The sequence below is a fragment of the Rhamphochromis longiceps genome, linkage group LG4 (genome assembly GCF_057381845.1).
Source record: "Rhamphochromis longiceps isolate RC_006_pf linkage group LG4, R_longiceps_female_GT1.1, whole genome shotgun sequence".
Classification (NCBI taxonomy): Eukaryota; Metazoa; Chordata; class Actinopteri; order Cichliformes; family Cichlidae; genus Rhamphochromis; species Rhamphochromis longiceps.
In genome coordinates, this window is record NC_140560.1 from 21,573,908 (window position 1) to 21,598,647 (window position 24,740).

Here is a 24,740-nt window from a genome sequence, read left to right on the forward strand (position 1 = left end):
TGCTCTCTAAAATAGAATTTAAGGGAACATAATGGAATAAGAACAGGCTTGGTTAATCCTTTAACATCACAACTCAAAATTACCCCATTACAAGTCAGAATGACATTTACATTGGTCATCAAGGGAGGATCTGTGAGTGACCCAGCAGGGATCTTCCACTGATCTGTACAGAACCTGTGATGAACCAAGTGGAAATCTAGTTAATTTCCTTTTGATTCATGATTCGTGTGGCTTACATGTACCTAAATATGCATTAAAATAGATTTCTGATAATCAAACAAACAATCCATGTAATTTGAAAGCCTAAAACGTCTGCAGCTCTGTGCAGCGATTATTTCTTTCTTGTGATTTTATTTATATATAGTAGAATGTACAAATCCTGACAAACAAGCTATTACTTGCTACTTGCTGTTTGCTTCAAAAGCAACATGCTGTCAAAGACTCCAAATGTCCAAGCGCATTTAAAAAGAAATAAACAAGATGATAGCTTGATAAATATGCCAACACATTTGGGCATTATGTGACTTTTATTATGTGGGAAGTACATTTCCTTCTGAAACAGAATTTCGAGGAAGCATTTTGGGTTGGATTTATTTTTTTCCTCTGATGCCAGTAACCAAAAACAGAGTTACAGTAAATGACGACTTTATGCTCACGCTTCAATTAAGGTTTCCATGGACACCGCTCTAGCTCCATATTACCCTGTGACTCTTGGATGTCAAAGCAGGGATTTACAAGCACCTTTTCTTGACTGTAACAATGCCACTGAAAGACTTCTGACCTAAATGACAATTTTCCATGTTTCTATAAATTTTATAAGAAATAGAAAGGACTCACCCGCTACCACCTCAACAATAACAACAATAATAGTCATGGCTAATTCACAATTAAAATTAATTTCTTGTATTTCTTCAGTTCGAATAATTTTTGTCTAAAACACTCGTTCCTTCATCCCTCTATTGAATGTCCCAGTTTAATTTACCCAATTCCTTATTTTGATAATGATCTAAAAGAACACTTCAAGCACATCCAGTAGGAATACATACCCATTGCCCTCCGTGTGATATAGGATGCACAATGTTTCAGGTAGTTCCAACGCCCTCTGGCTGTGTGCGGGGGACTTGCAGCCTTACAGGGTTTCAGCATACAGCTTTTTATCCCCGAAGCTCGCCTTTCATGTCACTAGTGCTACTTGTATGTGCAGACGCAGCCAATCTCTTCCTCATGACGCCACCGAGGTTGGGCTCAGAGGGCTTCGATCATAATATTTAACACACCCACTCTGGATGGACACTTGGAAGGAAGACAAGGCAGTGCTGAGAGGAGAAATCACAACCAGGATCCCACACACCTGCCGGCCAGCCTGCCAAGCCAGTCTCTGATTTGACTTCAGCGACGTTTGCAGACAGCAGCAGCTTTGTGAAGAAGCGGGGCAGCATCCAGGCATCTTGCAGCGGATCACCTGTTATTTGTTTTTTGGTTTTTTTATTATTATTATTATTATTCCTCTTTCTGTTTATAAATTGATCGTAAATGTTAGGAAACCTGTGCTTTTGTGGACTACGTTATATCAGTGTCATCCTGTTACTTTCCTCTGAAGACAGTTATGACGCGGTTGACATCTCACTCCGTGCTGGCAGCGACACAGGGAAGCAGATTTGAAGAAGACTATTGATGCTTTTAGCAGGACCCCACTCCCTTCTCTTAGCCTAAGATACATCTTCAGTGAGATTTATTTAGTCACTCGTCCTCCTGACACTATAGGCTATCCTGCTCAACAAGGCAATGAATGAAGAGCACTTCCTGAGCCAGCAAAGTGTCCGGTCTTTCCACCTGTCTGGGAATGAATCGTTGGGACTGTTTTAAATATTAAACACCGCACATAAAATGGGCTTTTTAAACATAGGCTGACGCTCATTATGTGTGGAGCGATCATAGAGAATTCCCAAAGTAACATCGTTGTCTCGTCCTCAGAAAACAGTGTTAGACACCAATGTCGGTGCTGTAGCTAAGGTGCGCTTAAAGCTTGCTATAAAATATATATTTATAGAGGCTAAACATGATCTTGTTTCGCAAATTCAGAGTCTTGATACTTATGGTGTTTTTGGTTGCGTGCACCATGCACATCATGATAGACTTGTTACCAAAACTAGAGAAGCGGGCGACGGGAGCGGAGAGCGGGGACGGCGGCTGCCAGTGCGCACACCACACGGGCGGGGAGTCGCAAGGCTGGGGGAAGCAGCGAGCCAGGACGGCGGCTGAAGTCGGCTGGCCTAATAAGCACACGCTGCGAATCCTGCAGGATTTCAGCAACGAGCCGAGCTCCAACCTCACATCGCATTCCCTGGAAAAGATCACCACCGCCGGGGACAGGGCGGACTCTTTCCGGCGGATGAAAACGTCGGCGGGGAAGGCAGATGACCACAAGCCGCTGATGGGAGACGCAAGCGGGGGTCGGATCGTCCCTTCCCGTGCTGTCTCACGACTTTCTCGCCTGTTTGAGCATCCTTTATACAAGGTTGAGCTTCCGCCTCTCACGGACGATGACACTTTGTTTAACGTCAACAACGACATCAGGTTTTATCCCAGAGCAACAGGGAACCAGGGATGGTAAGCCGACGAGATTTAAATTAAACTTGTGTGATTTAAACGAGTCCATGAACAGCTAGAGTGCTCTGACTTCAACATGTTTGCTCTATTAAGAAGTCATTTTGTCACCCAGGTCTTTTACTTTTATATAAGGTTTAAAATCACTCCTGTTCTATTCTATCATGTCCATTCAGAACAACAAATCTATTTTATTTCCTTATCAGTCTTCACCTCTCTCTCTATCTATCTACTTTCTTTGTTTGAGCACCCAACTTGGCCTCTGCTTTCCATCATGCTGGATTTTGTTTTCTTTTCATTGTCTTGGATTATCCATAGCCAGCCAGGCAGCATTTTGTTTTTTGTAGTTTGTTTTTTTAAAAACCATCTGTTATAAGCTTGTATTGTTCTTTGTCTACTCCTTCACCATCACTTATACCTTCCCACTCTTCTCCTCACTTGCTTGTCAGGCACAATGAGGACGGAAACGAAGACGAAGAGGAGTTCTCTCCAACTGAAGAGGTGACAGCAGAATCCTACCCCAACTGGCTGCGATTCCACATCGGGATCAACCGCTATGAGCTCTACTCCCGACACAGCCCTGTGCTGGATGCCCTGCTGAAGGACCTGGTCACACAAAGGATCACCAGCGTAGGTGAGTCAGTCAGCTATGCTGAAAAGGTGTATGTGTGGGTGTGTGAAGTTGAGGATTTGATGGGGTCTGCAGTTAAACTCTTTTATCTGGTCTGTGTTGATCAATTTCTAACTGTTAGATTCTGTCCTGTCATTTTGGCCTACAGCAGCAATGTCCCAACTAACTTAAAGATATTTTCCCTAATTATACTCAAGGTTCAATGTTATACTAATGTGTGAAAAATGCAACTTGGGAAGGCTTTTTCACCTTGGTATGAACAAAAAAAAAACAACTTTGGCATAAAATTTGAAAACTGTAAAAAGTGGAGTGCCTCTGGACCTGCTTGTTTTTGTAATGACTCCTAAATTATTTGAAGTGTAACAATTATATAATCAGGATTTTTGATAGAAATTCATTTGACACTCTTACACTGGAAGGATAGTGCTGTATTCAAATTCCCTTTTGTTTTTTGTTCCATTCAATCACAGTATTTCACTGAGATCTGCATTGTGTCACTAAAAATTAAAGTGGAGCACCAGGAATTTTTTTATCAGAGAAAAAATAATAAATACAAAAGTTGTAGGTTTTTTTTTTTCATCTTAAATCAGACAAGCTTAATAACTGGGAAAAACTGGAAGAAACATTTGAGGAGAACTTCCTCCCCATCAACTCTGAATGTCACAACATTGTTTTCATTTCTAAACATCCATTACTCTCTTTTGGAAATGCTTTTCTTTTAAAGCAGATTATAAATGAGCGCAACAGTAAGAGCTGCTAAAAAAGTTGTTGTTTTCTCTATGTAATGAGATCAGATGTTATAAGGCAGATGTGCATTACATTGTTACCACTGTGGCCAAACTTACTTTGAGTAAATGTGAGTAATAATCATGACCACAATCCCAAACTGAGACCATTTGTTCCCTTTTAGGATGAAAATTTTTGTCGAGGTGTTTCTGATGTTTTTGTTGTTGTTCTTGTGGGGAATGTTAGTTACTTATGCCTATTTAGCCTCCAATACTTGTTGTATTTGTCTGGTGTCTCAATATTATTACATCCTTGTTCTCTCAAAGAACACTCACAATTTCTCGTTCTACACATCTCCTTCACTTTAGCACTCTCTCTACCTTTAACCCTTCTTTTCTGTTTTTCAACAAAAGACAATATAATTGCTCACGGCCAGACATACCTACAAAGATACTGTTTGTCTGCAGTGAAGCAGTGCTCTATGTCTGTGTGGCTTTATGTGTGTTTATATGTCCGTGTGTGTGTGTGTGTTTGTGTTAGTGTGCACGCCCTGGAGGCATGCATTAAAACATTTGTGCCCCATAATTAGCACAAACACTTAGCTGTCTCAACAAAATGACAAATCAGACACAGCATTAGAAAGTTTTCTTCATCAGCATTTTCTCCTCACTAGTGCCCCACCCCCCCCACCCCCCCTTTCTTCCCTCCTTTGTGTCTGTCTCTCTGTTGGGGCAGGCTGTGGCCTTTTGTTCAGTCTTCAGCTGCACTCATAAATCATACGCACAGTAACATGAGGTGATACAGGTGAGAGCAAGATGGATTTATCATTGCTGCATGAGAGGGGGAATCTCAGAGCGTTGGGCGAGGCCTGGAGCATATCTGAAAGACCTGCGAGCAGGAAGGTGTAGAGAATAAGACAGCGACATCGATTCACTTGTGGTCTCCTGGAGAAACAGAGCAAGATAGATGGTTAGATCAACACAAATGCATACTCTCGGGCACAGCTGAGACAGATGGGAGAATCTTAAGAATGTTTTGTTGTGGGTTTGTTGCTGTTCAAGTCATGTGTGATTGCACGTCAGTGCAGAGACAATCCAGTGAAACAATCAGCCAAGCTTTAGCGGGATTTTTCACTGCGGATTACCTTTTTCTAGTTCTCGATTAGAAGGTGGATTTTTATGAAGGCCTGCGCTGAGCAATGAATTCAAGAATTGTGGCTTATGTGTTCAAGGTCATGGCATTAAATCATAGTTCAGTCATTTGCAATCTCTTAAAGGTTTTAGATCCGTTGTATAGCTGCACCAAGTTTGAGGATTACTCTAGGGTGCTATTCACTTGACCTGGCTTCAGCAAATCTGTCATATGTGAAGGCCAAATGCTCTCAGTGTATTTTTTTTTAGCTTTGCATTCACTCAGCATTCATCCTCTGTCATAAAGAAAAGGCACTGACCTGAGGTTATGTAGGTTGTACTGTTGTGTGCAACAGTGTATGTAAAAATCCAAAAGCTTTTGAAAATGAGTCACGGTAAATGGAGAGGCTTGCCAGCACTGAGTATGATGAATTCAGACAGACAGAGCATAACAGAGAGAATGTGAATACAAGGATGACATATCCAACTAAAAAGAGAGGGGGGAAAGCAGAGGAACACACCGTGAGAGCTCTGAGAGAAACAACAAGAGAGTCAATGAAGACAAAAGACAGCTCGGTGCAGGGGGTAGAGTGCAGTCAGCTACTCAGCCAGCAATCCAGTCAGTAAGTGGGTCCACTACAGGGGGCTTATGTGGATATTGGGGTTAGGCAGAAGTGCTGTGTTGTGTAATATGATCAAGTTAATGCGCTGTAATAAATGGGCAAATACCCGAAAGCTTGTCCATTGTGACAGAAACACAAAGCAGTTGGGCAGGCCTGGCGGTCTCTTTGTTTGAGTCGAAGGAAAGCGGGAATCTCACAGTGAGCCTCCATCACCCTCTGGGAGACACCATGGACATGACTGATAGTCAGTGACATATGCCCTGGCTCATCTCCCTGAGTACAGGAGGTTAATTTGTCTGAATGAAAAAGGAAGTCGCTACAGTGAATCCAGTGTGCACAAGAAACTTGCTGACAATGTGTTCAATTCATGAAGGCTTACAGACAAACATCTGGTGAGACTCATGTTTCTTATATTATGTAGCTTGTAGCTAAACACGCATGGATGGAAGTCTACATTTAGGTCACTTTATTGGACAAACGGACAGATAGTGAGGGGTCGATTGAAATGGAACAACAGGTTCAGGCATCCTGGAGTCAAACCATAATAATGTGCTATGTGCCTAAAATATTCTCAGCAATGTGCTCCTGTTGAGGCAGCGTGTGTGAACTTTATGTACTAAAATTGAAGGGGCTTCTTTTCCTCAATCACTGATATTTTGTCATTCTCAGAGCACCATGTTCTTCTAAAGTTGCATGCATGCTGCGAGAACACACAGTCGCTCTTTTCCATTCAGATAAACTGTCCGTTTCATGTTCAACCCTCTGTTAAATCCAGAACTAGCCAGAGTTTTTAGCAGATGCTCTTCAGGCCACTTTTTGCTCTCGGTCACACCCAGCTCCTGACTGGCACGATTGCATTTACAGTGTCTAGGAAATTGGCCAGCAGATGTGATAGTTCTATTATGCATTCATGCAAAATTGCATTTTTCCATAATGGCAAATAACAAAACAGCTGTGCATGTTTTGTTTTGTTTGTTTGTTTTGAGTGCATCCATGTGTTTGTGCATGTATGCTTATGCCTCAGACAGTTTAGTTTAGATGCTGATCTAACAGCTCATTTTGTTTCCTCCCAGCCATGAAATCTGGAGGCACCCAGCTGAAGCTGATCATGACTTTCCAGAACTATGGACAAGCACTGTTCAAGCCTATGAAGTAAGTAACACATGAAGTGACTGCATGACAACACAGGTAAACTACATTTTATATACGTTAGGTGTAACAATTGTTCCTGGAACTTTCTTATTAAACATCTAACTGCAGATTATACTCTTATACAAGTTTTTCTATAAAAAGTCTGTTTGATACACTCAGCTTGATTTACCAGTTGCATATGTTTTAAAGAGGGCAACACGAAGTCTCAGATGAATAAGTGCCAAGCACTGTCATCGCATCTCACTGCGTGTTCACCTACACATCTCCCCTCCTCCCTCATTTTTTTGCGATCTTCTCCTGATGGGGAATTGTCTGTCTTCTTTTTTAATTAACATCAGCAGGCTTATGTGTTAATTAAAACGAGCATTGAGCCATCGTGAAAGCGTCTTTGGGGAGGCATACATACTGGCAATGGCACATTGCGTTTGAAAAAGAAATACCCCCACCCCCACCCCCTCCCTCAGCTGTCTGAGTTTTGCCCAATGAATTCCCATGGCGACATGGATAAACAGCGTCCAGGCCAACTGGGCTGCGATCAGAAGTAATTGCTCACGAGCCAGGTTTGATTGCTATGAAACGCTGAATGGTTTTCTACATGAGAGCCTCAGTGGAGAGTATTAGATTTTGAGAGAGAGAGGGACAGAGGGAGGAAGGGAGAGAGGTAAAGCTTTACAAGTTCATAATGTCATAATTCAACAAATCGTACAGGTGTAGTTCAGGATGGTTCTTTATTTCAATTGTACCAAGCCCTTTACCACATAAGCCAAAGTCACATAAATAAGAGGAACAGTGAAGGATTAGGAAAGCAGACGTGTGAATGCAGTGCTGGCTTGACAATGAACTGTGAAAAGTTTGGAACTGTTTTCTTGGACTGATTTATGGTGAGAGAGCCTGCAACATGTTTTCAAAGTTTATTCAGCGAGTGCAGGTGTTCAAACTCTTCATTTGTCTTCTTTTTACATTAGGGTAGTGGCACTCTGTGTGCTCAAACAACTGGTCATTGTGTCCCAGCTTGCCAAATTATTTCAAGGTCAATTAGTGGATGAATTTTAGAACATGTGGCACTGTTTGCAAAATTAGCGTCAGAGAATATGTGGTTCAAAGCACAGCGGTCTGAGGATGTATTTTAAACACAGCAGGAGCCAACACCCAGCAGGCATCATCTAGTCATAGTCAAGTAAACTAAGTTTGGTGATTACCCTGGGTTTCTATGTGTCTGGCTGGGTAAATCTGATATTACTGGTCTAATCATTCAGGGGCTGCTGCTAGGTAATACGGGCGCTTGCATGGGTAGTATCTAAGTTTAATGAAGTAATAAGTCAAAGGAAAGGGGAAGCTTAAATATTGTCAGCAGGGATTTGAAATGTTACACCATCCACCAAACTTTAAAATGCTAAAGAATCTGTGATGTCTTAAAGTAGATAAGTAAAGCAGTCAGTTGCCATCAGAAACAGTTTTGACAGTTTCGGAATCACATGCTACCGATTCCCACGGCTCCTTATTTAGCCTGTCATATTTTTTATTCAAGCCTCTTGCTTTGACTGTCACAAACTGTCTCAACTGTTTACAGATGTTATACAAAATTCCACAGAGCGAAAATACAAAAATATCAGTGCTTACTGAGAGTCGTAATGTAGAAACATAACCTTTGTCTCTGCTTTTGTTCAAGCACGGTGTGGCATTTTGTTGTTTCTGTCAGTGCACTGATGTGTCCCACTTTTATTTTAGGAACCAGTGCATTCTGGGTACAGTAGTTCAGTGCTTTCTTGTGTCGACTTGTTTTTCTTCACCTGTCCCTTTGTGCAGCATCAAGTGGTGCATCAGAGAGACTTTGATGTTTCAGGCCTCCTTTGAGCCAAATGCAAATTTCTACACTGCCATAGGCCAGGAGCTTGCACAAGCTGACAGCTTGCCAGACACCTCCACAAGATTTTCTTTTTCCTGTGCAGAAAAATTGTCAGTTTTTGGGGGTTTTTTTAATCTGTCTAACTGACTTTATAATTATGTTTGATGATTTAAAGTATGATCCCAGATTGGAGTAGAAGGTGCTAATTTAGTCTTCAAACTACAATTTGTTTTTCCCCACAAAAAGATTTCATTACTTTTCCCTTTAAAGAGACAAATGTGTGTAATATCCTGCATTACCAAGCATGTACAGATGTCCTTGGTTTGGGTTCTTGTAAATCATATCTAGAGCCAAACGGATATGTACTGTAAGGCCGGAGTTTTAAGGCTGATATCAGTATTGGGTGATTCCAACACATCGGGTGATATTTTATTCTTTAAAACATAAACAGATTTTTGTAACATTTGTTATGTGTAGTTATTTATTTACTTGTTTACACTCTGCTTGACTCTGCTCAGCTGGTTGTTGTGTTTATACAGTAGCATACCAGGCAAGTTGCAGAGTACCCCCTGGTGGAAAGACTCTGCAACGTCAGCACTAATAACGTGGTTGAATGGTGTTTCTACCAACTCATCTTTACTTTTTAAATTTTCATTTATCAGTCATTTTAAATGCCGATACCAATAGATCAACACTTAGTCTTTTATCATATGCAAGACATACTTGTCTCCAAACAGACATGTCTCCAAATAAGTATGAAATGTATGAGTCAAAAAGAGTCCAATTTTGGTGGTGTAACTTTGTGGCCATCTTTCCTGTAGCCAGTGAAAATTGATAGAAAATAGATTAAAGAAACTGAAGTTAGGAATATAAGATGGTTGTAAGATAAAATGTTCTAAGGCTGTTATGGAAATAGGGGAAACTGGCTTGACGGAGTACTGACAATGAAAGACAAATGAGTAGTTGTGGTAATCCAGAGGGTTGGGGCGAATTTGTAATGCCAACCTGTCAAAGAACTGGGTCCTCCAGCTAGAGCCATGTTTACAGGCTGAGAGAAAATACTCCATGCCAAACCTCCATGTCTGTCTGGCTTATGTCCCTGGTGCCTATCCTTCCTATTCCCTGTCAAGATCCCGGTTACAGTGTGTATACAGAGCTATAATGTTTATGTAATGCTAAATAGATTTGTCAAATGGAGGTTTGAAAGTTTGAGAGAGGAGGTAAAAGCCTCTGATATGCAAAGAAATAATTGATTTCTCCTTCACATCCTATCTGACAGCTCTGTTTCGACTCCCTCCCTTTGATGTTGTTGATAGTCTCACATTTCAGAATGGTTTCAGAATTGCAAGAATGATACTGATTACCTTTGATAATGTACAAACCTCAGTCCTGTTGAGAGCTGTTTTATGAAGGCATAAGTTTCACTACATGTCAACACATGAGCTACAAGATACTGGCATTCAGCAACCACGGGGAATCTGAATATGTCCTCATCTGCATGAACTGAATCAAATTTGACAAGCTTTGGCTCTTAGCGTTAGTAAAGCCAACATGGTTGGCTCAGAAGCCTCATAGCTGCAACACCCAAGAGGCTGTTTGGTTTTTATCATCCAAAGGCTGTTTTATAACCACAGGTTCATTGTAGCCCATCATCATCCTCATAGCTGCTGTACGCCTACTGTTAAGTTATAACTGATATTTCTCTATGGATCCTCTCTGCAGATGGAGAATTCTATTAGGGCTAAATCCATTTAATGTCCTCTAAAGAAAAAAAACTTCTTGCTGTTCTTGTTATTGATTTGACTGCAAAAGATGAATAATTTTACTATTGATTTACATGTATTCTTGTAAAGTGCTGAAGGGTATTGTTCAAAAACAGATGGCTTGTCATTGTTGTGGGAGGTTTAATGCTGGACACTGCCTACAAATAGTTCCCTTATACAAACCCAACTATTAATAGCTATTATAGCTATTTTCTGTAATTTTGAACCAAAAAGAGACAACAGTTATGTTCATTGACTCAGATAATGAGCATCTTTATACCAACTGACAGTTCACTAGCAAGGACCCCGACCACAGATGTGGATGACAAAAGTTTAATAATGATTGCAAAGAGCTAGGCCTGAAGCTGATGTTTGGGAAAGGTTTCATTGAGGATCGGGCCCAGGTCCTGATACATTTGAGAGAGTCTGACAATCTGATAACAAGGAGAGGAAGAGGGGACCATGCAAACAACAAGAAAGGGGTGTGTGGTATAAATGCAAGTAGGACTTTGCAGACGTATACCTAGAAGGGGGGGGGGGGTTGGGGGTGCAGTCCAGCTCCTGAAAAGGTAAAGTATTTTCAACAAATGCAGGTTAATAGATTTGTTTATGCTTGCAAGCATGAACTCAAAGTGCACACCTGTAACTATGAGCATAAACACAAAAAACCCTCTGCAATTCAACACCATGACTTAACTGAAGCCTTTTCAACAATTTTGGTGGAAAAGGCAAAAACTACTTTTGAGATCTTATCAAGTTTTCTTGGTCTTGGGTTGTTCCTTTGTAAACATAGCCACTGTGGGCTCGAGAATACTGCTGGCTCTAATAAGATGGACAGATATTGAGAGGTGCCATCTGAGCTCAAGGTTCTGTGAACAAACACAAATCAGGCATGTTACTACAGACAGATGTTCAGATAGCTGTAGCGCACACACACGCACATACGCATATTTACAGACAAGCTGCAAAGAGAAGGACTCTTTGGGGGTTATAGAGTTCGTGCTCCTGCCATCAGGGACGGCTGGTACTGGAAAATCCGCGAGCAGTGAGCCAAGCTGCAGCTGTAGCCACTCACTCAGAGCTGTGGGTATATTACAGAGAAGGTGATGACTGCAAGGCCACACTCTGCCTGCACACACAAAAGAAAACTAGCTCATTCACTTCCTACCACTCACCATTTAGCACTCCCCTAATGATTTTCACTGTGACAAGTCAAAAAGCCTTGAAGCGCAAAGAGAGACTTTAAATGTGATGAAACGTCAAATCTTTTCACATTAACACCCCTGTCGTCTCGTCCGTGATGAAGTTTTCTATGATGATTCTGACCTCAATCTTGCATATTATGAAAAGCTTCAGCTGAGTTGTCAAATCTATCTTTTCACTTGCTGATAGGTTATGTAAACTTTAGCTGCATGATTTAGTGGCTTTATCAGCCCTTTCATATGAAGGGCACTTGGCGGGGAGGGATTCATCAGGTTTTCAGCTGCCCCTGCAGCACTGTCTTAGGTGCCAGGGGACAGAGCAGCACCTTGGGATGCCAAGTAATTTGTCTGACTGGGATGTTGCAATCAATGAGAAACTGAAAAGAGCTACTGTGGTTAGATCATAAGGGAACAGAAATAGAGGAGGCTATAAATTTCAAGTGAAGTGTGACGTACGCCCACTATGTAGTTTGTTCTGGAGGTTTCTTTCTTTGCTAAGTGTGTGTATGTGTCTGTGATTGGATTGTTTTTAATGTAAGAATTTATCATTCATTCAGAATTATTTGTGCATCTATAGAATATTGAACAAACTGATATTCAAACCGTGTGTGTGTGTGTGTGTGTGTGTGTGTGTGTGTGTGTGTGTGTGTGTGTGTGTGTGTGTGTGTGTGTGTGTGTGTCAGAAGAAACACTATGAAAAATAATGTAAGATTTATGTGGAAAAGCTGATTGCATTGTGTCCAGCCAAAGAAACGGTTATATGTTGTGCAACATTATTGTACAACATTTCCTAGTTGTGTTGACATTCATGTTGACGCCATTGCTTTTTTTGTAATGTTGTGAAATTGGTTAGTTTTTTTTAAGACACATTGGAGTGCTATTAGTGTACAGATTCGGTTTTAAAGTGAAAAATTAAAAGCACTGAATCTCATTGTTCTGGTTTATTGTGCAAGTATTAGGCAAGAACTAGCTTCTGAAACAGATTGAAAAAACTATAGTAACTATTTTAGCACTTAGGATCTGCTGTAGTGAGATTTAACGATGCATGTTACCCAATTTGTGTATGATCAAAGTTCCATTTAATTTAGCAATAAATCAGCTTGCCTCTTGCTGATTGGCCACAAAGAGGCACAACACAACACAACATAATAAAATACAACAATCACAGTGTTGCCCTCTGGCACATTTGCATGATCACAAAACCACTTAGCTCTTCGCTAATTAAAAGCACAAGTAACTGATCAACTTTCTCCCACTTCAAGCACTAAATTGGAAGGAAAATGCAAAGCTCCACCTAGTGGTTGGAGGTATTATCAGAGGTATCACTCCAGCTGCAAGCAGCCATCTACTGTAGAAGTGGCACTAAGTGTGGTCTTGTGCTGCTGTAGCAAAACTCAATCAAGGTTAATTTAGAGATGCGCTTCTGCATATCCTGGTTATAATGAGTGGGTATTTGACCTCTGACATTAACATGGCATTTTCACCAGAGAACCGCTGCTCACTGGATATATTTCTATACCACCCTGACCATTCTCTGTAAACCATAGAGATGGTTGTTTGTGAAAGACTCAAACTCACCTGGCACAACCAACCATGTCAAAGTCACCTAAATCATCTTTTATCTAACTTTAAATATCAGCCGGCTATTTTAACCATGTCTGCATGGCTAAATAAATTTAGCTGCTGCCATGTAATTGGCCTATTAGACATTTGTACTAACAATCAGTTGAAAAGGTGTACCTAACAAAGTGGCCATTGAGTGTATATATGGACGTTTAGGAAACAGTGGCATAGGACATTGAAAAAGATTGCAGGTTTTGCACAACAAGCAACGGTACTTGGAATAAAATGTACTTTTTAAGCCTATTTTACCTTTAAGTGACTGTTGTCTAAATGTAGCAGTACCACTGAAGTAGTAAATGTACTTGTAATTTCTTCTCCTGCTATAAAACTTTACATTATTCTGTGTCATAAGCTGAGGAACTCAAACACAGAGAAATATATTGTACTCTGCAAACGACATCTGCGATCAAACGTTATCTGGAGGGTTCTAACTGTCTTTTATGTTTCATTGTCTACACACACACAGATATACACGCTCAGTATTACCGTGTCAGGCATTCACAACATCTGTTTTTCATGCAGCTTTGTACTCGCAGCCAGGCAGCCTGCAAGGGCCTGAACCCAGCGACTCTTCTTCAGGCTCTGAGCATGTCTGACTCCTTCTGTAGGTCTTTAAGATTAATTTGTTCTTTAAGCCATTTTAATGTGGCTCAGGATTGCTTATATTACAGAGGCTTTTTCTCCTTTCCCTTTCTCTATACACCTCTTTTATCCCCTATCCCCCCTTTCTTCATTAGATGTTGTATCAAAAACTTTGTGTAGTCAAGCTTCGGGCTGATACTATCATAAAAGTTAATACTAAACAGGGATTTCTATCTCATACATACATTTCCAGTATTTTTCTTTTGCACTCAGATGTGCTCTGATTCATATTTTTCTTTTCTATGAAAGCAAAACCCCTTAAAGAAATTCTCAGTTTCTCAGCTACACACTGTGTTGAAGCAGAAAATGTGGGTTATTTATATTTAGACGTTCAAATTCAAAGTCTCTCTCTCTCGATGTGTGTCTGTGTGCTGTGTAATCAGTGTGTGGGCTCTTTGATAGGTTGACCTTTTGTAGGCTGTGAGATGAGCTGGTTAATTAGTGCTGTACTTTAACAGCTGTACAGCCACCTGCCTTCAGTAATTTATCACATTTTCCTAGTCATCAGCACACACTATAAGCGCTGTTTGAGTTGGGAATGTAAGATAGCTTAGTGAGGTCTTAGCAGAACATTTACTGTGAAATGATTTGATTGAAGTGTCAATCATTTCTGTGTGTTCTGTTTATTATCTAACTATGTCCCACCAATAAAGGAAGTGTTTGGGTGCCGCAGCACTTGCGGCTTTTCTGCATAATTACCACTGAGTCACTTAGTCTTCCATTTGTTTGCTGGACGTTCTCAAAAGAATCCACTTCTTTTCATGTCCCTCGTTTCTTCTCGTGTCTCGCTTACTTCTGGGTTCTGTCTCACTCCGGTGTCTGTTCTCGATTCGAGAGGTCCGCAGTGTAGCAGCTGGCACCAAGCGGGCCTGCATGTCGTCTCAAATCTCAAGTAACTTATTTATTTATTTATTTATTTGTTTTGACAGGCACACTCTTGTAGGCTCCCAACACAGACACTAAAACGCAGAGGACCGTCTTATTTTAGACTCCCGAGTCTTAAACTCCCTCCCCTTCACGTCCTCCCTGCTCACGCACACAAACTTCACATAAAGACTGTTTTACTAGGTCAACTCCTGAGGAAGTCTTGTTTTCATCACCATCTCTCCCTCCCTCCCTGTCCATCCCTCTCTCTGTCTCCACCTTCCATCCGCGCTCCTTTTTGGACTTGTTTGTTTGATTTGCTGAGGCAGTACTAATCCTCGGCTTGTCACTCGCCTCTGTTTAGAGCCTCGCTGCTCTGTATTTTTAGGTTCTCTCCATTTTCTCTCTCCCTCTCTCTGTTTAACAAGTGTTTAGGCACTCACAGCGTAATGAGGCAGAGCTGCGAGTAGCCTAATCGTAATGCGATTACAGGCCAGCCGAGTTGCAGGAGATGACTGATGTTTGATTGCTTAAATGGTCATGTGTTGTTGTTTTTTTTAACCACATTGCAGCAACAGCACATTCTCAGCTGTCAGCAGTTAACTCAGTGACTACAATGCATTACCATCATCCAAAGCCACGCTGTGAACACATTTACTCACTGTTACACTTCCTCATGAGACAGACCCTCATTTTTGACAAATAGGTTTTAAATTTAATGTGTAGATTTAAAAAAAAAAATAAAAAAAAGAAAGTAAATATTTGAATTTCAGACCTACTACAAGTACTTTTGCATCCTTGCCTCTAGGTTCAGCCAGTGCATGTGCTATACCACGTACAAGCATATCATATTTTTGTAATTATGTATTCTTGTTGTGGCTCCTGACATTGCCACTGCTGTGCATGGCAATGTTGATCATGTGTGCTAGCATATCATTATAGTCCAAAATACTAGATGGGGGGAATTCCTAAGCTTCCCGCTAGGAATGTCGCTGCCGCATTTGTCCTGAACGCTGGAAATTCATTTCCCTTCAGGAGGTGATTTCTAGACATTCCAAATAAACATTTCTTCGTGAAGCAAGAAAAGCAGGCCAGGTGCTGAGTTCCTGTTGGGGTGCTTATTGTGCTATGAGCAGGAATAGCTGTTGAAATTACACAAAATTGCATTGTTTATCTTAATGAGTATGCAGGAGCATGGTGTTTGATTGAGGGAGCTTTGCAAGAGCTGATTGTCAACTAAATGCTTTGGTGACTCCACAATCTGAGACTAAGACCCAGCATTTATCTTAACACAAAAGATAACCACTCGCTGTGTGACATAAAATCTTCCAAGCCTTAACATTTTTAATCTCTGGTTTTGCTCTAATAGGAGTAATCGTTCAGGCTTAGATAGAAAGAGGACTATTCTTCTTCTGTTGTTTTCTTTTTTTTGTTACAGCTGTTGGTGAATGACACAGAACACTTGCTTCATTCTTACTTTGTCACTAACTCAACTGTTGCCCTTTAACAATGGGACCACATGCATCGCACCACCCCTTACAACCGAGCACCGTGATTAGATAACGACCTTTCCCAGATAGATCTATCACAGTCCAGCTGAATGCCTCTCCGAACTCAATGAATGAAACAGTTCTTCAACAGAGAGACAGAGAGAAAGCACTGTAGCTCTGTAACTTGGGCCTTTTGTAATAGCACACACAGAGGTAATGCATCCATAGTGGGTAAGGCCTGTGCTTGTCTGGGCCTCTGCCATCCAAGGTGGCAAATAGACCATGTGTGACTCCTCTGTTCTACTGACAGAGGTCAGGAGAAGAGGAGAACACAATCATTGTTTATCAATTATACTAGAGGAGGGAAGGAGGGTTCTCCCTGCCTTTGCCCATTGTCAGAGCAGGAAGTGGGAGGGGCTGCAGCCAGGTCTGGTTTCACCAAGAGGCAGGAATTTGATCCAGGGGTTTCCTGGGCTTCCTCCTCCCTTCTCACCCTCTTACCTTCCTTTTTGCAGCTCTGGCAGCGGTGATGCAAACAGAGGAGTCTCTGTGCTAAAGGAGTAGGGAGACTGAGGCAGTGCTGCTGCTGCTGCTGCTAGAAAGATTATTCACACAATGACTGCAACCTTAGATATCTGAGATCAGTCACTCTGATGTTTGTGTATGTGTAAAACTTTTTTTTATTTTACTTTTGAGAAAATAACATTCACATCTGTTTAATCTCCTCATGTTATACAACTTTTTGGGGAACAGAGCATCAGTAAATATAGACAGAGACTGGATGTATCCACAAACGGGGGCAGACTTACAATTTCACATGACAGCTGACCTCCAAGTGGACCCATCAGCTAGTGGTGCTTTGAGCCATGTCAGCATCCTAACAAGTTCATATTGACATCATAAGATGCTGACATAAGCTGCTGATAATTGGCAAGTATGGCATGGAGCTTGAATAAAGACACTATGTAACCAGCACAAAACAAAAAATACAGCAGTGGCTGATGAAGGTCATATTTTGCCTTAAAATGGCGCTAAAGGAAACTGAGTCCACCCGGAGGATGTAGTAATCACTATGAATTCTGTGGAATTATGTGGACATTCCGCTTATAATGGATGTAGTTGAGGAAGAATCCAGGGATAAAGTGATTAGGATTCCTCCTTTAGGCACCTTCTGCTGGGTTTCCCTATTATCCTTCATGGAATAGTATTGAGTAGTTCTTAAATAACAAAAATGTAAAAAAAAGAAAAAGAAAGAAAAGAAAAAAACCCTGATTATGGAGGAGTTGATTGACTTTGCTGTCTGTTTGGCCATAAATTTTGCAATTTATTCTCTGCATTCTGTGCAAAAGTACTTTTTCAGCCTGGGAGAGAGGTAAAGCAGTAAAGCAGGGTTCTTTATTGAACTTAGTAAAGGCTGTGTTTTGGGGTTTGGTGCTTGGTGGTTGTGTTATTAAGTTAGTAAGGAAAATGTATTTATATAGGATTTTTCATGGATGAAAATCACAACGTGCTTCACAATAAAAATTATGAAATAAAGATATAACATATCCTAACAATGTAAAGCACCAGAATACAACATAAAACAACAAATGAAAAGGTTTTCTGTATAAAACATTTCTTCAGATGCTTTTTATAAGAGTCAGTGGAGTCTTTAATGAGTAAAGCCCAATCCCCATGAGTTTTGAACTGAGTGTATGAAGCCAGCACCAACTTTTGATCTGTTCTGATCTTTTGTACCTTCTTCTAAGCTATATAGACAAGAAAGACCAATTAATGCTCAGAGAACACATCATTATCACTAAATGTTGCATTTGAACACAACTTGCAATATGATGCATGAGCAGTAATAAATAAAAAGAAAGTTTTAGAATATCTTGCTGTAATTCTTTCATTTTTATGTTTGACCAAGTCCTCCACTTCTTTTCTTCTCATTTTCATTAGTCTCATAAACCCATCGATGTCTCATTGGTGCACTTAAATATTTTGTTGTGTATCCTTTGAGCAATGTTTTCACTAGAAACTGAATATACAGGGGTCTACCCGAAACGCGTCCTTGGTTTTAGTGTGACATCTCCGCCTCACTCCTTTCACATATAAATTAACTCTTTTTATCCTCAAGTGTTTTGGATTTGGGCCATCCCACTTAGCTCGTACACAAGGATAAAATGCAGCCCTTGGAACTGTTTTTCCAGTCCTTTCCCCACTTCCTCTTTTGCGCTGTCACCCACTCATGACCACAATGACATCTCTCAGCCACCACTTAGCCTCTGATAGATGGTTTCTATTTAGGAAATGACATCTGACCACAAACCACTAAGCACAACAAGACTGTTGACAGGTCTAAATAGAAAAGTTCAGCTGTGGGAAAAACAAAGCACGCACACTGTTGGCTCGAATCGGGGGCCTCGCCCACAAAATAGCTTTCCGGATAGACTTTTTTGATTGCTTTTTTCGGCGTAGGTATCAAAGTTTTTAGCTTTATGTAGTTAGGTTTCACTCTGTGGTGGAAAAAGCACTGAAAATGACTGATAGGACCCTTAAAAACTGAGCTGTTTGTGATGGATGAACTGTTGGGGCTTGTAACTTTTAGCTCTGAACAGAACAGGTTGTTGTGAATCCCCCAAAGCTTCTCGAGTAATTAACAGTCACATTCATTGGGGAACTGAAAAAAACACAAAAAAAACATGGGAAAAAACCATGGGACTACTTAATCAAATCACATTCACGGTCATCCATCACTAACAAACCTCACATTGGACTAATTAGGAGAAATAGTACCAAATCCTTCAAGCTATTATAGACCAAAGTCTTCAGAGATTATCAAAAATAAACCGATGCCAAGTTTCTCTGTCGGTCTGCTGCTGTGTGCATGCATGTTTGTGGCTGCTTTAGTGTGTGTATATATGTTATCATCCAACAATCTTTGCGGTGTGTTCACATTCAGTTTAAGTAAACACAGATGGGAAAGGGAGTGACTGGCCGGCAGCCACAGTGTCCTTCAGGATAAAATCAGAAGACGGAGGATGAAGAGAAAAAGAAGAGGATGATGGAGATGTGTTTGTGGATTCATGGATATTTGGGTTATAGCTAGAGCACCTTAGAGGATAATTACATTTTATTTCAAACCCAAGTGTATTTCCCACCACCAGCATGTGGCTAATGAGCCAGCATAGCTAGTGTGTCCAAATTTAGCCCACAGAGCCATAATATCTTGTGGGTCATGCCAAGTTGAAGTAAACTCATTACCTTTTAAGGTCATCAATTTTGCACTTTGACTGATAACCAGTAGAGAGGAAGATCATTTTGGGGCAGTTGAAGGAAGATCTGCAACTGCAGCAGGTGATATCAAATATAATTTTATACAAAGAGTGAGTATGAGTGTGTATTCTTATCTTTGGGTCAAGATAATGCGATTGCTTTGGATGGGACATCTCTAGATATTCACCCCTACAGATGATAAGATAGTGGACATCCAAAATGCTTAGACAATCCAATTAACTTCTCTTGGCCAAGCCACACAGGCATGTCCTAGATGAGCGAGTGCGTGCGTGGATGTGTGTTTGTGTGTGTGTTGTTGGGGGGGTTGTACAAATGTGATGGGGTTGTGTGGCTTCAAAATTAATGCTTCCCAAGATTTAACATAATTTTCTCTAATTGCCATTTGCTGTTGAGCAACTACTTAGCAATAATCAAATAAGTTCTTAATGGTTTGTACCGCAGGCTACTCAGGAGGATGGACCAGCTTGCCTCTAAGTGGATGATTTATATGGTTTTGGAATGTATTCCTTTCACTGCACTTTTTCTGACTCCGTCACAAGCCAATTTGCAGTCAGGGAGTCTGCCTTGAATTTTGTCTGTTTCTATTCTGTCAGAGACGTTTTCTTTCCCCTTAAATAACCTCAATTTGTTTTTATGAATGCTGACATGCAGTCATCAAGACCTTTCCAGTAAGACGCAGCATCAGGCAAAGTAAATAGGAGATAATTCACATGGTGAATTGTTACTGCTCCCTGTATCTTTCTCACTCTTTCTTTTTGCTAACTCTGCAGTTTCTGCACCTTACTGTCACTCTCAGACTTCAGAGCTTCAGCTCGTATGTCATGCTGAATACTGAGGCTTGTTACTCACTCCCTGTGAGATGAAGACTTGGTAATACCCATTGATTTTTTTTTTTCTTTTTTAGTTGCCAGCATAAACAAAATCTTGCGCACACATGCATACAAGCAAAGCTCATAAAATCCTCATCGATCCCACCAGGCTATCCAGTTTGTTTTGATTATAGAAGTAATGTTGGGCTTTGCTGTTAGCTGACCTTTTTTTTCCTTAGTAAGACCAGAGTGTCAAGACTTTACCACATCACAGAGTTCTTTGAAGCTTCAGTCCCTCCCTATTCTCATCTCCTCTTTCTTCACAATTTCTGAAGCTCTGAGGGATAGAGACAACTGGTAGAGGCTTGAGCGGGAATTTTCTGCTGAAAGACTGTGAAGGGTCTGTAAGAATGCTCTTTGTGACTTTTTAGAGTGTGGGTGTGCGTGATATTTGCAGTGGTGTGAAGGGACTGTTCTTACTGTTCCTAGTCAGTCTTTACATAAATCATGTCATGGTGGATACACATGCAGTTAGGTATAGCTGTCAGTGTCTTGAAAATGTTTTTGAAACAGGTGGTTTTGGAGCTGCCGTTCAATATTCAGCAAGCCTATTTATGTAAAAAACATACAGAGGAAGGTGAAAAGCAGACTGTCAGTATGCAATATCAAAATACTCTAGCATATTATGAAGCTTATTGTTCTAAACCTTCCCACGCTCATGCTTTTGACATCTAATCACTGTTGACCCAAGAATACCCTTGGTGTTTGTGTATGTTCTGCATAATTCATACTTCATATTCTGTGCAAAGCCTGTCATAAATCGCACACCCCGTGAAGGATTGCCTCAGACTTGTGCTATTGAAAAGAGCTAATCCACTGTAGATGGATATGTAAATATAGCGAAGTGTGGCCCTGTGCTGTGGGAACACTGCTGATTGTTGAGAATTGTTGTGGGTGATGGTGTGGGAGAGAGAGGAAGAGAGGGACAAAACGAAATGTAACTATAAGCATAAAGACCTGTCCTTTGAGTAAATAATCCACATAGCTAATACGCAGCCAACATACATAGTGTACATGAACAAAAACAGTCTTACTCCAGTATATGAATCTACAGTAAGAGCAGAGTAAATGTCATGTTACGCCATTAGATTTTCTCTTTATAATCTTTATATTGTTTTTAAAGACATATGCACAGGTGATAGTTGTATTTAGGTAGTTTTTGGTCCTTTTAGTCAGTTATTCCATTAAAACAACTATGGAAATAAACTTCCAAGAAACGAGGGGAAGGGTGTCTCAACCATAACAAAACTTGGACATGGTTACAGGATGCAAACATTACAACTGTTGAGCAAATTCTGAATATAATTTGAATGTGACAACTGATCAGAAGCACGTTTTATGCTCAAATTTCCTCTGTGGGCCATAAAGTCTGTGTTGCCCTTTATTGAGTGTCTCACCTAAATTTTAAAGTCGTTTCCCTCAGTTTTTGGCCTTTTCAGTCCAAACTACACCTCATGTAAACAATGCAAGTTGTCTGTTACAAGTTATATTTGTATTGATAAAACTGCCTTTCTTGTGGGATTTGTGGGTTGTTTACTGTCAGTCATCATCGACCAGTTGTGTGTTGTGCACTGCTTGTACTATTGCAAGCTTAATGCTCATTCCTGACAGCAAAAGGTTTGAAGAAATGATCTTTATCTGTCTTTTAGGTTACAGCTTCTCTTTGATTTTCTTTCAGATACCACTGACTATCACTAGAACTTTCTTTTTTGACACCAAAATTCTGAAAATGCAACAGTCCTTGTTTTTAATAGGTCAGCAGCATATATACAGAGGCTGCCATTCTTCTTCTGGTGACTAATTTGACAGTCATGCAAACTAGAGAAAAAAATGACTTGACTAATCAACTCTCAGAACACATATAAAGCACACACACTTACTTTAAATGGATAAAAAAAAAAACAATGTTAGCTAAAGAAATTGGAGCTATATGAAACTGATTAGGTTTCTAGTAAATTCAATCATGTTTTAAATGTTACTAAAGTATACACAGCGTAAAGTAGGGGTGGGTTTTGATTATCGATTTATTGATTAAAATCGATTCTAGCTTGGATAACGTGATATCGATTCATTAAAATCCTGTATCGATTTTTTTAATATAAATTTATTTTGCCCAAACACCAGCATCTCAGGTTAAACCTCACAAAATTTCAACAACCACCAAACAGCTAAAACAGAAAATGAGAGCAGGTACACGGATTCTGCACAAAGACATAAACACAAAGCGCGACCCGCTGACAGATCAGAATCAGTGAGATGTCGCCTTTCTCACCCGACGGCACGGACACGGTCGGGGCTGAAAGCCGACAGCTTGCTAATTCTGATGTTTCAGCAGGTACGCCCTTTTTGCGCCGATTCTAAAGCTGCAGGTTTTATCTCTCTCCAAACTATTTGACTGAACCAGCAGCAAAAGAAGATCCAAACTACGCTTCACATAAACATCGTCATGAATTCCTTCTGACTTTTGCTGTTTTGATAAAAATCACACTTCATGCACAGCTCTCTCTCTCTCTCTCTCTGTACTTCAAGAACAGTTTCCCGTCTAAAAATCTGTTTTCTACCTTATTCAGTTGCTTGTTACGCTCAAGTCTATCGTTGTTTACAGCGCTGTCGGCCACTGTTTTTTTTCTTATACTTACTTCCGAAAAGAAAGCCTCATTTCTGTTGTTCAATAAGCTTCTGAACAAATTTAAACTTTTTAGAATTATGCAGAATTGCAAAACGCTAGCTAACTGCTAGCAGCAGTAGCTTTGGTTTCTTTCACGTTGAAGTCCACAGGCCTGTACAGAACATGGTCACGCATCTGCTTGGTTACATTCCAATTTATTCTAACAAAGCAGACATACAGGTGGTAATTCTTTAAAGAATTGTAGAACAGCGCTGGTTAACACAGCTGTCATCTGTTTGCTTTTTTCCTGACTTAGTTATAACTTCCATTCACAGACAGTGCGTAAGAGAGGGTTGGTGTAACACCTTTAAACTGGTAACTGCCATCGTATATTACTAATATAGCATTGTTTAACTGGGTATTTCTGGTGCTAGCTAGCAAAGGAGCAGCGTTTAAAAATGTAGTCAAACAAACACATATATCTCTAGTCTATGCTTGCATACTGAAGAAAAAAAAAAGAAAGATGTCCACAAGAGCAGGAAAAGCTACTTGTGGAAAATGGGGACTAATTCTGCTACTGCAACAGCTCATCCAAGACTCATTGATAACAACAGAAAGTCAGGCAGGAAAGTACTTTGTGTTTGAGGCAGGATTAAAAAAGGCAATATGCAAACAATGCTTTCATGCTTTTCAGAGCAAGGGCGGAAGTACTTTCATATAAATATTAATACTGATGTAATGCAAATATCATTATACCTTGAAGTAACATTAGTCGGCTACTCAGTAACCACTCTAAGGTTTAGATCTGTTTCCTGTCAACAAAATATAACATTAACATTTTTGTACTATTTTTGTTTTGTACTGTAATTTTGCTGGTAATCGTAATGACTACTCAATTTCTAGCACTGTGACATCTCTTGTTCTCATCTCAAACAGGAGAACAAACAGGCCATAGTATTTCATAGATTTATGTTTTAAAAAGACACCACATATCTCTCACTGTGTTCACCTCCTAATTATAGGTCATGATGCCGTGCATCATGCCTACAACACAACATGCAAATTTTACGTAAATCTGATGATGCCACCTGCCCTTTTTTTCTTCTTTTTTTTTCAAAGCAAAAGTTCGAAATTCACTATCTCCACAATGAAAAGTAAAAATATTAACAGTTTTGAAAAGGTCAAATTTCCATGAATGATATATTTGAATTTACTCTGGTTAATTTTTTGGGATAAATCTGTTAATGTGCAAAAACTTCTGTGGGGGTTAAAGTATGACTTCAATAGTCTTTTTGTAAGTCTGATATGATTCATGTTCCTGTAGAAACTGGTATATTTGGTTATAAGTTCAACTTTAAGGTTTTAGAAGGGGCACTAATGAGCTGTTTTGCTACATCTAACTAATACTCATGAAGCACTTCTGACATGTAAGCAGAGAAACACATTCATACATATTTCAATCAGTTTTTTCAAGCGTAGAAGAAAAGAAGGAATCCTTCAGATACTACCAAAGATACAAAGGGAAAATGGCATGTGTTCAAATACATGTCTTTGACTAGATTCTAAGAAATCTCTGAAAAGCTGTAAAAATCTGTTAAGCAAAAATTCCTAACTGGTGTTTAATATTCATCATGTAAAGTGATATAACGAAAGAAAACGGTGCCAATTATTGCTTTATGAGAGTG

General features: G+C 40.1%; 1 protein-coding gene across 1 annotated transcript in view; it reads left to right on the forward strand.

Moving 5' to 3' along the window:
- The first annotated feature begins 1,225 nt into the window (after positions 1–1,225).
- Positions 1,226–24,740, forward strand: part of fam20ca (FAM20C golgi associated secretory pathway kinase a) — a 48,454-nt gene continuing 24,939 nt past the window's right edge. Inside the window, exons 1-3 of the mRNA XM_085403767.1 lie at positions 1,226–2,610; positions 3,057–3,241; positions 6,791–6,869. Coding sequence (XP_085259893.1) covers positions 2,060–2,610; positions 3,057–3,241; positions 6,791–6,869 — 815 coding nt within the window. The 5' untranslated portion in view covers positions 1,226–2,059. The remainder of the gene's footprint in view (positions 2,611–3,056; positions 3,242–6,790; positions 6,870–24,740) is intronic.